Source organism: Balaenoptera acutorostrata, chromosome 3 (genome assembly GCF_949987535.1).
Source record: "Balaenoptera acutorostrata chromosome 3, mBalAcu1.1, whole genome shotgun sequence".
Lineage (NCBI taxonomy): Eukaryota > Metazoa > Chordata > Mammalia > Artiodactyla > Balaenopteridae > Balaenoptera > Balaenoptera acutorostrata.
The window spans coordinates 40,284,343-40,299,630 of NC_080066.1; the positions used below are offsets into that span (position 1 = coordinate 40,284,343).

The window sequence follows — 15,288 nt, forward strand, 5'->3', positions numbered from 1 at the left end:
GTCTTTTGTTCTCCACTGCGTCCCCAGCACATAGGGAGACACGCTGTAACTTTAATGCACATTTGTTAACTACGTCACAGATTGAATTGACTGTGTGGCCCCGGGAGAGCCCAGGTGGGTAATCCAGTTTCCATCTCTGCCAACATGACATTTTTTTGTTGAACTGGCTTCTTTTCTGTGCAGGACCACCACTACCATGAAGGGGGCTGGGGTGGGTCAATGGCTGTACTTGGCAGGTAGGTTTGGAGCAAGGGTTACTTACAGGCTCTGTGGCAGGTGGACATTTTCTAGTTCTTTCCATGCTCTTCTTAGCCGGGACCCAGACACAGAGTCACTCACTGGCCAGCGTCCCATTCAGCCATTCCTACAGCTCCATAAGCCAAGGTAGAGGCTACTCCAAGTGACTTCCACCTACTGTGAGCTTATCATGGGTTGCCTGCTGCCCTCCAGCTTACCTGTGCCTTGCCATGTCCCCAGGTCTCCTGACCCTCCTGACAGCAGATAACAAAAAGCCTCCATCAGCCAAGCAAAGTGCCCTTTTGGAAGGCATCTGGCCTGGAGCTATTGGAGTTGTCTCTAGCTGAAAGTGGCAGGCAGAGGCTTCTGAGGACAAATTCCTATTTCAGGTGGGGAAGTGGAGTAGGCGTGTACTTAGAGAAGAGAGGACCTTTGAATCCATCCCTCTCTCTGTGTCCACGAGTGTCAGGGTGAGTGAGCGTGTGTGAGACAGCCCAAACTGAGCAATCTGGGCTAAGAGAGTGGAAATGGATGTCTTAGCAGTCTTAGTACTCACTAGATGCCTAGTACTGTGCTAAGAGGTTTACAGACTGATATTATCTCATTTACTTACATCGAAGGTGGGTCACACTTATCAGAAGAGATATCATCTCAGAGAGGTTAAGATGCCCAGTGTCACACAGCTAGTCAGTAGCAGAGCTGGGTACATCTAGTGCCAACACTGGGGCCTTTAACCACCAAGGCATAAGAAGTGCTTCTCCACCCCCTGCCCTTTCCACTCCCACAAGACCAAGAACCTGCACTGTCTCACGGTTCATTCTCCCCACCACAGTCCTGGGAAATCTATGGCCCCCAAAATTGCACATGAGCAGCGAAAAGATTTATATATATAAAAAATCAGGCCCCTGGAGATCATTGTAGCTGTCAGGGAACTTATGAATGCACTTATAGTTGATTTTATTTATTAATCTGTTTATTTTGAACATCCACGAAACTGAAACAGAACAGACAGCACAACAGGTGAAGAGCATGACATAGCTTTTCACACATGTTAAATTCTCTGGGCACTGCACAGCAAATTCTATTTATTAAACTCTGGTCTGCTACAAACTTTTTTGGGGGTTTCCTCATTTCAGTGAGACATTTATCAAGCGGTTTTGCTCTTTTGCAGATAACATTTTTTTTTACCATGACTGGTCTTCCATCCAAATATTTAATTCCTTCCTGATTTTGTAACTTGGATTTCCTAAATCACTCTGCCTAAGTCATGACCTGGAGTAACTGGAGATTCACATACGTTTGATCCAAAATCTCACAGATATGGAAAAGTTATAGAGGATGACATCCATGTGTAATTGACAAAAGACACATTTGCAAGAGAGGGCTATAGCTGCCTGGCCTTTCAGCTTCTGTACATTTGTGCTGAAAGTGAGAAAATGGGTAAGTTCCCAGAGAAGAGACTTACAGGGAAAGGGTAAAAGAGTTGGTGCGGGAAACATCTGATCTCAAATAATTCCTCTGCCTGCAATCAGTGGGGCCAGGAGGGGCTGTGCAAGGGGAGCCCTGCTCAACAGCTGGCCTCTCAGAGAGCTGGCAGGAGGGAACAGCAGCCCAGGCCTGTGGACCCTGCTTGCACTTTGTGCCATGGAGGTTCACTCCTGCCTGGGGAGCCTGCAGTGGAGATCTATTTCAGAGAAAAAGAAAGCACACACATGCACACACACACACACACACACAAACATGCACACTGAAAAAGTCAGACAGGAGCAGAGCAGCTGCGCAGAGCAGTAAAAAGCAGGCCAGCAATGAAGGCTAATAACCCACAAGGAGAAGGGGCAGGTGGGCAAGGGGTTAGGAAGAGCTTTTTCTCAGAGAACGAGAAAGCAGTGGTAAGGATCGGGAGAGGGAGGTCGCAGTGCTCTCTGGTGAAGGCAGCCGCGGTAGACAGAGCGTGTATAAATGTTGCGACATTAAACAAAAATCTCCTATGAAAACTGAGAGGGGAGGGATCCCCCATCTTGATGGGAAGGGAGAGTTGGGGTCCACCTGCAGGAGATGGGAACATGGCATCTTGTGGAGGTCTTGAGTGTGTCTTATGTGGATTCCTGAGGCTGATGCTTTTGGGGGCCACCCCAGGGCGTCCAGACCTAACGATGAGAGCTGCCCACTTGTCAGCAACACCGGTCTGGGGTCTGTGATATTCAGTGAGGTCTCTCCTCTCCAGATTTTCCACTGACATTAGTCCCAACAGTTACTTAGCCCCCAAATTCTGGGATATTCCAAAGGACTGGTAAGAAAAAAATAAGACTGACATTGTTCAAAGCCCAAACTTCTATCTGGCTCCATTTCCTTGGGCACTAGGAGAAATAGAAAGAATGAGCTTCTGATCCAAGGCACCCTATGAGGGTTTGCTAATGCCTTTAGCCAGTGCCCGAGAGGCAGCAAACTTGGAACTTGGTGAACTTGATTAGACCTAGTCTGAGCTGCCAAGTGTGGCACGCAGATTTCCTCCAGTTCAAACTTTATCTGTTTTTTTTTTTTTTTTTTTTTGGTTGCAGAATTATAGAGTAGGGGGAGGTTCAGGAGAGAGGCCAGGAAACCACTGGCCAGTGCATTTAACATCTGGTGTGGGGGGAACTCTTGGAAGTCAGCTCAGAGGATGTGGTGGGAAAACACCTGGCAGAGCGAGCGGGCTTCCACACGGGAGGCTGGGATTTGGGATCGCAGAGGCTGTGCGGAACGAATCTGCCGGCTGCACGGAGCTCAAGCTGCCCACGCCCAGGGCCTGCGTGGCCGGGACCCACAGGTTCCAGCCTCTGACCTTGAACCCTATCAGATACAGGACTGAAGAGAGTGCGGACTAGAGCGGGAGGCTTAGAGAGGGAGGGGGCCCGTGACTGGAGGACGCCTTAGCTCTGGGAGGGGGAGCTGGAAATGGGAGCATCCCCCTTGGAAGGGGCTCAATCATGAACCCCTCAGGCCTCCCAACGGCCTCCGCAGTCTGTGGAGGTGGGCCTCCAACAGAGTCTGGAAGAACGGGGTGCAAACCCTGAGGCCAGGTGAAGGGAGGCCTGACTGGGTATAATGGGGTGGGCAGCGGTGAGCCTGCAGCAAAGAACACTTTGTGCAGATGGGGCTGAAAAGGAAGCATGTCTGAGCCCAGCTGAGTGGGGCCATGTTATCACAGTTCTCAACTATCAGAACTAAGGTTAAAGATTACCCTGAGGGCACTGACACTATAGGCTAATGTGTATTGAGCACCGACTCTGTGCCCCTGCACTGTTCTAAGCATTTAACACTTCTTATCTCATTTAAAGATACCACACATCCATGCAATAGGCACTTTTTTCTTTTTTACTCTCCATTTTACAGGTGAGGCAATCGAGGCTCAGAGAGATTAAGTCATCAGGGAGGATCATTGGAGGGCTGAGAAAGGGGTGGGTGAAAGGAAGGAACGGGGTCTGTTCCTTTATGAACCTTTACAGCCGTGAGTTCATTCAACGGACTGCAAACACATCACTGTACACACACATAATTTCACTGACTCCTCATGACAATTCAATGAGATGGACACTTTTTTTTTTGAAAAGAAGAAATAAAACTTTATTTGAAAATGTTAGCATGTATGTAGAATGTTCTAAGGAATTTCCAAAAAAAAAAAAAGGAACTAGAACTAAGTGAATTTAGTAAGATTGCATGATACAAGATCAGAAAACCAAAATTAGCTGTATTTCTGTATACTAGCAAATAACAAGCCAGAAATAAAATTTTAGAAATTTCGTACACAGTAGCACAGAATACTCAGAGATAAATTTAACACAAGCTTTGTAAGACTTCTATACTGAAAAACATACAACATTGTGACATGGACACTTTCTTAATTTCACTCAGGAAAACATCGAGGCTTGAGACTGGTTTAGTAAATTGTCAAATGCTCCTTCCTAAGCTGTGTCATTGAATGTGAATCTGTACCCAGTCCTGTCTCACTCCAGAGCCAAGCTCTTCTTCACTCCCCTTCCTCTAATACTGGTGTCCTTTCTTCCTTTTGTATTTGTTTTGTATATTTGGATATATTGTTGCTTCTGACTACACAGGTCTCCTAATGCCCATCTTCCAATGCCCATCCTCTTCCTGTCTGAAGGGGTTCAGTTTTCTGTTGGATCCACGGTCGCCGGTAATTGTCTGAGCCAGTGGCATGTTCCATGAATGGGTGATTGAGGTTCTGTGGTCCACCTTCCTCTGCTTCACCCTGGGGTTCTCATAGGTGTTTCTGCTTCCTGACCTCAAGACTTCCTGTGTGAAGATGCAGGGCTCCATGGTGCCCTGCAGTCTATGTCTTGGCCCAGAGCTTCAGAGCTGGAAGGAGCAACCCTGAATATTGGGAAACCATGTTTGCTGTGGGAAACCATGACATCACCAGCTGCACTTGGGGGCAAGAGTTAGATGCCAGGGGTGGGAGGCTGAGGCAGCGTCCCTGCACTGATGCTGGAGGAGAAGGGCCTCTGGGGAGGCTGAGATGCAGAATGAACCCCTTGTATGGGCATTTCGAGTGAGAGTTTGACACTATCAAGTTGGAAAGGGAACATCCAGAAGAGAGGGGGAGGAAGTGGGAAGCTGGGCAAGTTGTTGGAGGGACAGATTCCCAGTCGGAGCCTGAGCTTCGTCTTTCAGCACCTAACTTCTCAATTCCAGATGCTCTCCTTGGGGAGTTCTTTTGCTTTTTCCTCTTGGCTCGGGCCTTCCACGCTTAATGAGAGCCAGAGGGGTCCTCTCGCCATGGGAAGAGCTGACACGGCATGGAGACGAAGGAAGTGGGTAGGAAAGGATGGGCTTGGTTAGGGAGGCTGATGTCAGGGGGCCCCGCGATGCCAGTAAATGTCTGAGCTCATGGTGACTGAGCTCCGAGGGGTAGCACCTGAAACACATCTGAACTTTAGGCTCACTCACTGAACTTCTTGTGTCAGGAAACGTGAGCTGGAAATCACCCCAGAACAGACAGTCCTCTGCTGATCCTCTCTCTTCACTGCTTCCAGAAACAGCAGGGTGTCTTGTTTATTTATTCATCTTGGTGGGAACACGGTGTCTTGCAGCCCTAGACCGCTACGTCTAGCCTAAGGGCGCACATGTGCCCTGGAGAAGAGACCTGGTGTTTGCGGAGCTTCCGCAGACGCAGACCTGCAGGGTCTCTTTGCTCAGAAGTCTGCAGTGCCAGAGACTGAGAGGTAGGATGTGGGTCTCAGAACTGTCTTGGTTCTATGCGATCCTGGTTCCTGGGGCCAGTCTTGGAGCCAGCACATAAATAAGTTTGCTCTTTGGAACTTTCTGGTTCCTTTCCCATTCTCACTCATCTTTCTTTTCTTTTTACTACTTCCTCGGCTTCCCTTCTTCCTCCCTCTTGGAAGTGTTTTTCTTGCTAAAGTCTCTAGCAGCGCCCTGGAGGTGTTTTTTGGTTCATTCATTCATTCATTCATTCAATATTTAGTGAGTACCTACTGTGTATTGGGCCCTGTGCTGGACCCAATCTACAAAGTCAATAACACAGGATATTGCCCTTTTGATTTTAACATCTGCTAGCACCCTTCAGAGCCCCTTTGCAAAGCCATCAAACTGAAAATAACGTGGGGTGTGGCATTCAGTGAGAAGAGCCTTGGGATGGGATATGGGCTGGCCTGCAGAAACATCAGGGTCTTAGACAAACAATCCACCATGGGGCAGCGACAGCAACAGACAATGCTGGTGTTCCTTCAACCTGGAATCCTTTTCCACGTCCTTGTTACCTCCATTTGGTTAGTAAGTGAGGACTAATTTAAAAATCTATACCTCCAAGAGAAATTCTGCAGAGTTCTTCTGTTGGCTCTCTAGCCTTGGAAATGTCTTCTCTTGGAAAATCCTTGACATGGACCCAGGAGGTCCTCTTGTTTTCCTGGTCCATAAATCAACCAGGGATTCCTTTGCAAGAGCAGTTATTGGGACAGTACAGCCATGCTCTGTTCTTCTGTCCAGGGGGAGAACTGGCTGGGTTGACTGCAGACCACAACAAAGGGTCGGTAGCTGGCTGGGAAGGCACATTTACCTGTCATGCTCTTATATGGTACAAAAGGGGAAGTTAGTTCCACTTGTCCTGCCACGCATGGGCATGATGCAAGACGCAGCCAGTTGGGCCAGGAGAAGGGGCTAGGGTAGGTCTGTGATGGCAGGCGGATATTCCCACCACTAGCAAAGGCAGGGGTCCTGCCCTCTCTGCAGTCACCTTCCCCCTCCAAGATTCAGAGCTGGCCTTCTATCTGCCTCCTGCCGCTTCAAAAACCCACAGTTGGAGCTCCGGGAATGTTATTCTTTTCCATTTAAAGACATTCCATTTCATGTGTAATTAAATGTGTGGTATTGCATTAATGTTTTCTTTTGAGCATTTTTGGCAGCCTGAGACCCTGGGTTCTGGCTAGTGCAAAGAAAACACACACTTCTCAGAGATCCTCCCTTCCTCTCCCTGTTCCCTCTTCCACCCTTTCCTGCCAAGAATCTCCCTCCTCCTTTGCACACAGTTGCTCTCAGGACTCACCTTGTAATGCGCGAGCCTCCAAGGCTGTGGAGACCCTCTGTTCTTCTACGGGGCATTGGGGTCTCGGATTTCTGCCTTCTGGCACCACCCCCCTCTCCAGAAGGCATCCTCACTGCTCACCTGGACCTCAGGTGGTGATGACCAAGGGTGGCAGGCGTGGGTTCCATTGGAAGAAAATCTCTGTTCTTTTTTTTCCTGTTCATCTTTATTGGAGTATAATTGCTTTACAATGTTGTGTTAGTTTCTGCTGTACAACAAAGTGAATCAGCTCTATGTATACATATATCTCCATATCCCCTCCTTCTTGAGCCTCCCTCCCACCCTCCCTACCCCACTCCTCTAGGTCGTCACAAAGCATGAGCTGATCTCCCTGTGCTATGCAGCTGCTTCCCACTAGCCATCCATTTTACATTTGGTAGTGTATATATGTCACTGCTACTCTTTCACTCCGTCCCAGCTTCCCCTCCCCTCCCCCCCTCCCCTGTGTCCTCAAGTCCATTCTCTACGTCTGCATCTTTATTCCTGCCCTGCCACTAGGTTCGTCAGTACCGTTTTTTTTTTTTAGATTCCGTATATGTGCGTTAGCATACAGTATTTATTTTTCTCTTTCCGACTTACTTCACTCTGTATGACAGACTCTAGGTCCATCCACCTCATTACAAATAACTCAATTTCGTTCCTTTTTATGGCTGAGTATATAGATGTGAAATCAGTGCCTCTGTCTGGGGTACGAGTTACAGAGGTGAGGGGGCTGTGACAGAAGGATGGGCTCGGTGGCAACGGTCTGCTTATACCAGAGTTTAGAGTCTGGTGGGCCACTTCTAACAGCTGGGTGATCTTGGGCAATTAGTTCATCACCTTGAACTTCAACTTCCTCATCTGTAGCGCTTGGGTAGCAATGCGCTGCGTTTAAGAGAGTTGTGAAGAAGAGGTGTTACTGAGCGCGGTGCCGGGCACAGGGTAAGTGCTCAGTCAATGGCAGTTATTTTTATTATTAATAAGGGCACAAAGGGGTAACAATGAGCTAAAAGAGACAAGTGCAGAGTGAAATAGAGTTGATGGGGGAAAGATCTGAGGGGTCTTAGCAAGGGGCCTAGGCACCAGTTAGGAGCTGGGTATTACAATGGGCCAGGGAAGAAGGTAAGCCAGGGTGGTTAGGAAAACCCATCAAGGCTCAGCTAAGAGAACTCATGGCCAGCCCCTGGGAGTGCTGGGAGGCCTGCTTCTGCACCCCCTAGGTGACAGCCTTCAGGGAAGGACAATCTCAGTGCTGCATGAATACTTGGCCTCCTAGGACAATAATTAGCCAAAGCACCGAGGTGGCCAATGAATTTCTCTTAAGGAATTTTGAGTGTGACTGAGGGAGCACGCTGGCTTTGGGGGACTGACTTTACTGTTGACATATAGCAGAGTCAGGATCACCATTATTTATAACTGCCAAGCCTGGGAAATCTGTGTTTTCTCTGTTGATCAATAGCAATCTTTAGTAGGTGGCTGTCTCTGCCTTTGGTGCCTTTATTCCACTGTCTGACAAACCTCCCGCAAACTATTCTGGACCTGAAGGAGGAGGAGGTTGGACATCGCGGTGGCAGGCTCAGATGGGCTGCCAGTGACCCCCTGAGTCACTGTTGGCTCCCCACCACCCCCATGCAACCTCATGTCATTTTATTTCAGGAGAATATCACCACCCTTCTCCAAGTTTCTTTCCAGGCCACTATTTTGTTCACAGGTAGATTGAGCTTTTAGTTAAAAGCAAAATCTTGCAGAAAGGAAGGAGACATACTGTTGTTAAATGTCCATTATGTTTCAGATATTTTCTATTATCTTTTACCTAAAATTTTTATATCAGTCCCCTTAACAACTCTGCCAAGTAAATATTGAAGGTTTCCATTCTACACATAAGGAACCAGAGCCTGAGGGAGGGTAAGGCACAGTTAGTGGCAGGGTCAGGATGAAAATACCTGTCTCTTTTCCCAAGGTCTCACTCTTTCAGCAACATCATGTTTTTCCCTGGGTTTTATGCTTCTTCTTCATCCCTGGTCTGCAGGGATGAGTAAGTAGTTCGTGGCTGCCATACCCCCATTTTCCTAGAACACAGAGGTGAAGCTGACAGTGGTGTCACCCATGTCTTGGGCCACATCTATGACCAGTGGGTCTCTGCAGGTCACACTAAGTATTGCAGAAAACCTCTACCTGCCAGGATGAGGCAGCACAGGTGAGCAGATTAAGGACGAGGGTGTAACCACAGCCTGCCTGCCAACTTCTCAGGGCCCCAAGGTCTTTTGCACAGAGGTAGCTGGTGACCTCCTTGGATTAGTGATTCTGCCCTAAGTCAAGCTTTCTCCAGGCCTAGAGGACCTCCCCAAAGTGAATCCCACACAGATGGAATGAGTATCTTGGTCCTCAGTATAGAGAAAAATTTGTGGTGCAGTAGCCATTTCATAGAAATCCCCAGTCTGTGTTTGTCTGAGGAATCGATTAGCTGTCCTATGGGAACAGAAAGCTGTACAGGTGGCTTCCTCTGGGGGAATCCAGTGGTGGCTCTCCCGAAAAAAGGAGTTAGGGAAGAGCCAGGCCAGAAGAGGTCAGGAACCCTTTCCATTTCCCAAGAACACTCCTTACTGTATACCAGCCCCTTGCTCTCTCCAGCAGCCCCCTCAGTGCTGGAGGCTGGGAGGTCTTCCCACGGCCTGTGCTGTGTATCCACCTCTCTCCTCCTCCCCTGCCCGTGTCCCGATGTCTGAGCCTTGTGACCCAGACTCTGCTGAGCTGGCCGGCCAGGCAGGAAAAGGAGATTGATGCCCTTGCCTCCTAGGAAAATCCATCACTTTGTGGCCTGTGGGTCAGATGGCTTCACCAGAGGCAGCTCTGAGCAGCACACAAAAAAGGCCCCAATAGACATACAGACGTCAGAAATGAAAACGGCTCATTCCCGCCACTCCCCAGGGGCCTGAACAGTCAGTGCCCTTTCCTCCCACACTCTTTCCCCACCCACACCCTCCTCCCCCGGGCCTCCTGGGTGGGTGGGTTGGGGCTCTTACCCTTTCCCTTGGGAAGATGTTGCATCAGGGTCCAGGGATGGACAGGGTTAGAGAAGTCAGGCAGGAGTAGAGGAAGGGGGAAGACAGAGGGTTGAGCTTCTGTAGACTGATGGTCTTGGTGGCCACAAAGTGGGGGAGGACAGAGGAACGGCAGCCCCGGGTAACAGAAAGCACACAGGCTCAGGAGCCAGAAAAAAAAGAGCGAGTCCTTTGGCCACATTTTAGTTCCGCAAACTTTGGAAAGTTACCCGCCTCCCCCCACCCCTGCCTCCATTTTCTCATCTGCAAAAGGGGTACAATCACACATACCTCCCAGGGTTAGCGTGAGAATGGAATGTTGAACAAATAGTAGGATTGGGCACAAATTAATCCCCTTTACCTGTGTCTTCCTATTTAGGTTCAGGGAAAGAAGCTGCTCGAATGGTGCTTTGGAGTCTAGAGTCTTGTTGGTACACGGGGTTCTCCACATGGAAGTGATTTGCTTTATGCGTTTGGCCCTAATCCAGCCTCTCTGTGCTGAAGCTGAAGCTCCCAGGTTACCTTGTGGAGTTCTTATCCCTATGGCTGGGAGGAAGTTCTCTCCTGGGGGGTGGGATTTATGGTGGGATGGAGTCTGTTTTGATTTTCCCTTCCTTCTGCTGCCCCTTCTCAGATCTCACCACCCCATCCGTGGGCTTAGCTCCGGTATTGGTCTCAAAATACTTCTCCCTGCAGACATATTGAGTGAGCCCCAGCGATTTCATTCAGAGCCACTGGGCGTTTCCATGTCTCTGAAAGAGATCCATTTGCAGACTGGGGGCAGACACTTTGGTCCGTGGCTGGTTCTGCTTCGTGCTTGCAGAGAGCAGAAGAGCGTCCAGCATCATGGTCACCTGCCCCCTGCCACATTCAAGGACCACAGCTGTCAAAGCTCTGACCTCCTGAAGCTGGGGTTTGGCAGCTGCCCCCAGGCTCTTAACTCCTGGGATGTGGAGGGAGGGTCGAGGAAAGGCCCCCTGTATGCGGCTGCCACGTGACTTTTCTGAACCTTTTAAGGCTTGTGATTCTTGCTGCCGAGGGAGGGAGAGGAGATGGAGGGTTCTGAGACGTGACCCAGGCACAGCAGCTGGAAAACGGAACCCCACTCTCCGTAGAGGTCCTCCCTGCTCATTTTGGACTCACGGCGGCTGAGAGTCAGAAGCTCTGGGTGGGCGGTGGGGGGAGCTGGTGACGTCACCCAGCCCAGAGTTGGACTTAGGGGGACCCAGGAACATATATAGCTCTGTAGCTCTGCCTTTGTAGAGGTGTGTCCAGAATGTAAGAAATCAAGAGAGGCGTGATCTCCATCGTGAGGACGAGGGATTGAGGCTCTGAGAGGGGGCTTGACTCCGCCCAGGCCACACGGGTAAGTCTGGGATTGCAGGCCTCCTCCTGGTCTTTGAGTGGTGATGCATGTCTCACGTACCTGTGGCTGTGGCACTTGTTGAGGCCAAGCTGTTAAAGTGAACATCGGTCATCGGCTGGCTAATTCCTCGCCCACTCATGTCAGCCTGTTCCAGTGGTTCTTAAAGAGGGGTGCCGGACCAGCAGTATCAACATCACCTGGGAACTTGTTAGAAAAGGCAAATTCATAGGGCTCAACCTGGACCTCCTGAACAGAAAGCTCTGGGAGAAGGCCCCAGTGATCAGTTTTCATTAGCCCTCTAGGTGATTTTGATTTTTGTCCTATCGCAATGTCGTGGGAGGCTGGGGTTGGGGAGGGGTCAGGGGCCAAAGGGAACTCTTCCTCAAGTGGCCTGGCTATTCTGGTCTGTCCTGATGCTCTGGATTCGAGCCCCATCTCAACCCAGTTGGCGATTCCTGACTTGGCCCTCATTTTCCCCTCTTGTAAAATAATATCAATAATGGTGAAAACACACACCATTTCAGACGACTTGAAAGTTTACCAACTTTTACATAGAATAGCTCTTGTAGCAGGTAAGTAGAACTTGTATTATCCTCCCACACCCATTTTACAGATAAGGAAACAGAGACTCCAGATGTTTTGTGAGGTGGGCCAGCCCATAGTGGGGGAGGATCCAGGTCCTGAGCCAGGTGCCCTTGACTTTCCATCCCTGACTGAACCCAGCGGGCTCAGAGGCACGGGCATGGCCCTATAAATCTGCCATCCCATCTCCACTGAGGCTGCGTCAGAATGCTCATCTCGCAGGAACCCATCAGTAGTCACCTGGGAATGACTGTGCAGTGATGAGCAGGTGGCCTCCCTGGAGAGATCCTGACATCCCATTTTCTCTCGGTGCGAGACCCTTAGCCTCCCCTTCAAGGCCAACAAATACCGTTCCTCAGACGGCTAGGGCAGAGCAGCAGAGGGTGTGAAAAGGGAACCGATTTCTAATTCCCTTGTTGTAAAGATGGGGGCGAAGCCCTGCAGCAAGTGGCAGCTCCCTGGCAGCCCCGTGGCCTGGGAGCCTGCAGGTCTGTCTTGCTGGGAAGAGAGAATAATGGTCTGTAAATGCTTCCGCCCACAGATCCTGGCCGGCAGGTCATCTGGGACACGGCAGGGCTACCAATAACTCTGATAGAAAAAAAACAAGATTTGTGTAGTCTATTATGAGAAGAATCCCCCAGCCAACCAAAACACTAACCACGGCCCTGCAGTCACACCCCTCTGTCCCTGTAATGTGTTCTCTTGCTCTTGGGGACAGTCTGCCATGGTCCTCTGTCTTCAACTTTTATTTTTTTGACAAGGTCATTTGAGACAACCCTCTTTCCTGGCTCTGCAATGCTCTTCATAATGTGAATACAGGTATTTAATGGGCTTCTGCCTGTTGAACGATTAATGGAAAGGTCGGTGAGTAATCTCTGGCTCACTCCCCTCCTCACCAGCCCACTTCTTGTACAATTCCTTCGAAGCATTCTTTCCAAATAGGTGGGAGGGTTGAGGTCACATCTTTGCTTTCTCCTGGCAGGCAGACTTTAATTAGGTTGCTAAATTAGCCAAGGCTGCGGTAGCCCTTCTCTTTGCACGGAGCCTGGTTCTGGGGAGGTCTCTGGACTTGATTTTGTGATTTCGTTGTTTTTTCTCTCTCACAGGAGAGGGACCTGTCAAGTAGAGGCTTCCCCCAGATAACTGTAACTCCCACTTAGTGGTCTCTATCACGAACCGGACACTGTGCTAGGAGCACTGTAGTCGTTATGTTATAACAAGAGCCAGTGTGGTGTGTCCGTGTGTGTGTGTGTGTGTGTGTGTGTGTGCACATGTGTGTCAGGGGTGAAGGCACTGGGCCAAACTCTCATATGAATTATCTCATTTAATCTTCCCAAGAATTCAGAGAGTAAGGTATTGGTGTTAATTCCATTTTACAGATGAGGAAACTGAGGTTCTGGGATGAAATAACTTCCCGAAGCTCAAAAACTAGCAGGGAGAGGGAACCAGGGTTCAAACTCGATTCTTGACTACTCAGTGCAGTCCATGGACCCACAGCCCACAGACATCCCCTGAGAGTTTATTAGCGATGCAGATTCTCAGAGCCACTTGAATCAGGACGTGCACGATGCCCAGGGGATTCCCATGCACAGTAATTGTTGAGACTGCTGTATACTCTCTCCAGCAACTATAGCTGATTATGCCGGAATCCTGGGTGTTAACAATTACTGACTCTGGTTTAGAGAGGTTCGGGGCTAGTCGGGGACAGAGCTGAGATTTCATTCTGGGTGGAACCCTCAAACCACCATGCGATGCCTGTTTTCACACCCAAGGTAAGGTGCTAGAGCTTGCCTGTCCCTGCCGTGGACTCAAAAGCAGAACTCCCTGCTCTAGACTCCTGTGCTGCCCTGTCCCCCTGCGCCTCCAAGGAAGACAAGTGCCTGGGACTGACTTGGCTGCTGTCCTCTGTCCCCTCCTGCAGATGTGCAGCACATTAAAAGGAGAGACATCGTGTTGAAGCGAGAACTGGGCGAGGGAGCCTTTGGAAAGGTCTTCCTGGCCGAGTGCTACAACCTCAGCCCCACCAAGGACAAGATGCTCGTGGCCGTGAAGGTAATTCTCAGAGGCATGTGGGCCCCAGGAAGGAAGAGGAGTGGCTGGGGTCAGGTGGGAGGGAAAGAGAGACTCACTCCATTCTGGAAGATGGTATCAACCAATGTTATCAGATGCAATCAAGATGGTATAAACTAACGTAATCAGATGCCCTTGCTCCAAGGTCAATGAAGTTTCCTTAGGACCCAAATCAACTTCCTTTGGCTTTGGAGGTCAAGAGCTGTAGCACATAAGGGGGCTGTGCCCGCGGTGCAGCCGGAGGGACAAGTTATACCTTTGATGGGCCCTGGTTTTATTCTGGAGGCCCTGGGCTCACCGCTGTCCCCAGCTGGCCCTCCTCCCACCTCAATGACTTTGCAGGATGTGCTGCCCATGCCCAGAAAGTCATTTGACCATTTCTCGGGTGTACAATTGCATGAGGGGCGGGTAGCTCACAGAAGCCCTGGGAGCCACTGCTCAAGTCAGCAGATGTCCCTGGGAATAGGAGATGGGCTGGGGGGTCAGGTACTGAGCACAGGGAGGATAGCGAGTGAGGCTGGACATTCTTAGGTACCCCATGGGATCCAGGTTCAGCCCCCAAGGGGCAGCGTGCCTGAGGGTTCCTGCCTTCTGGTAGCTGCTTAGATGGGTCCGTTAACCACAGGGCTTTGGTATTGCTGAGCCAGCCCTGCAGATTTGCAGTTGGAGCCGAATTGCTTGGGGCAGGAGAGAAGGAACTTTGCTACTACCAGTTACCCTCCTCCAGCAGGAAGCAGCTTCTCTCAGTCAGTGTTAGACAAGTCTTTGAACACGACTGGCACAGACAAGAGTCAAGTAGCCTCGCTGAGGCACCCACAGGTCTGGGGTGTGGAGTGGCCTCTGTGGGAGTGGGTGCAGGGAGCAGGCCTCTGAGGCCAGCGTGAATTCTGCGCGATGTTCTGGGCTGGGAGCAGGAGATACCTCCTTCCCCACGAGGACTCTCACCTGAGCCTCAAAAGGTCAATCCTTAGCACTGAGCGCTCATGACCGAGCCACCTCTTGATGGCAGTTGCATATTTCTGAGACTCTGGGGTCTCTGTATTCACAGTTTGTTGTGTCTGCAGAGGGTAAGTGCCCTCCATGGATGCAGGCTACAGGCATAGGGTAGGAATCAGAGAGCTGGGTGGGTGCCTGGCCATCACTGATTAGCTCTGTGACCCTGTGCAAGATGCTTAACCTCTCTGAGCCTCAGTTTCCTTCTCTGTATAATAGGAGATATAATATCTCCTCTTTAAAATTTTGGTGATTAAATTACATAACATATGAAAAATGTTTAGTACACTGCTTGGGACACAGTAAATGCTTAGTAAAGAATCATTGCTATTTGTTTTTATCAACATCATTATTCTTGATGTTGATATTATCCAATGTGCTTAGACACACGACACATGACCTGCTGAGCTTGCATTGACCGT

At 49.8% G+C, this 15,288-nt stretch overlaps 1 protein-coding gene across 3 annotated transcripts in view; it reads left to right on the forward strand.

Moving 5' to 3' along the window:
- The window catches only part of NTRK3 (neurotrophic receptor tyrosine kinase 3), a 378,761-nt gene that overhangs the window by 312,747 nt on the left and 50,726 nt on the right, over positions 1 to 15,288 (forward strand). For all 3 annotated transcript variants that reach the window (XM_057544725.1, XM_057544727.1, XM_057544726.1), the window contains one exon: positions 13,725 to 13,855. In XM_057544725.1, coding sequence (XP_057400708.1) covers positions 13,725 to 13,855 — 131 coding nt within the window. The remainder of the gene's footprint in view (positions 1 to 13,724; positions 13,856 to 15,288) is intronic.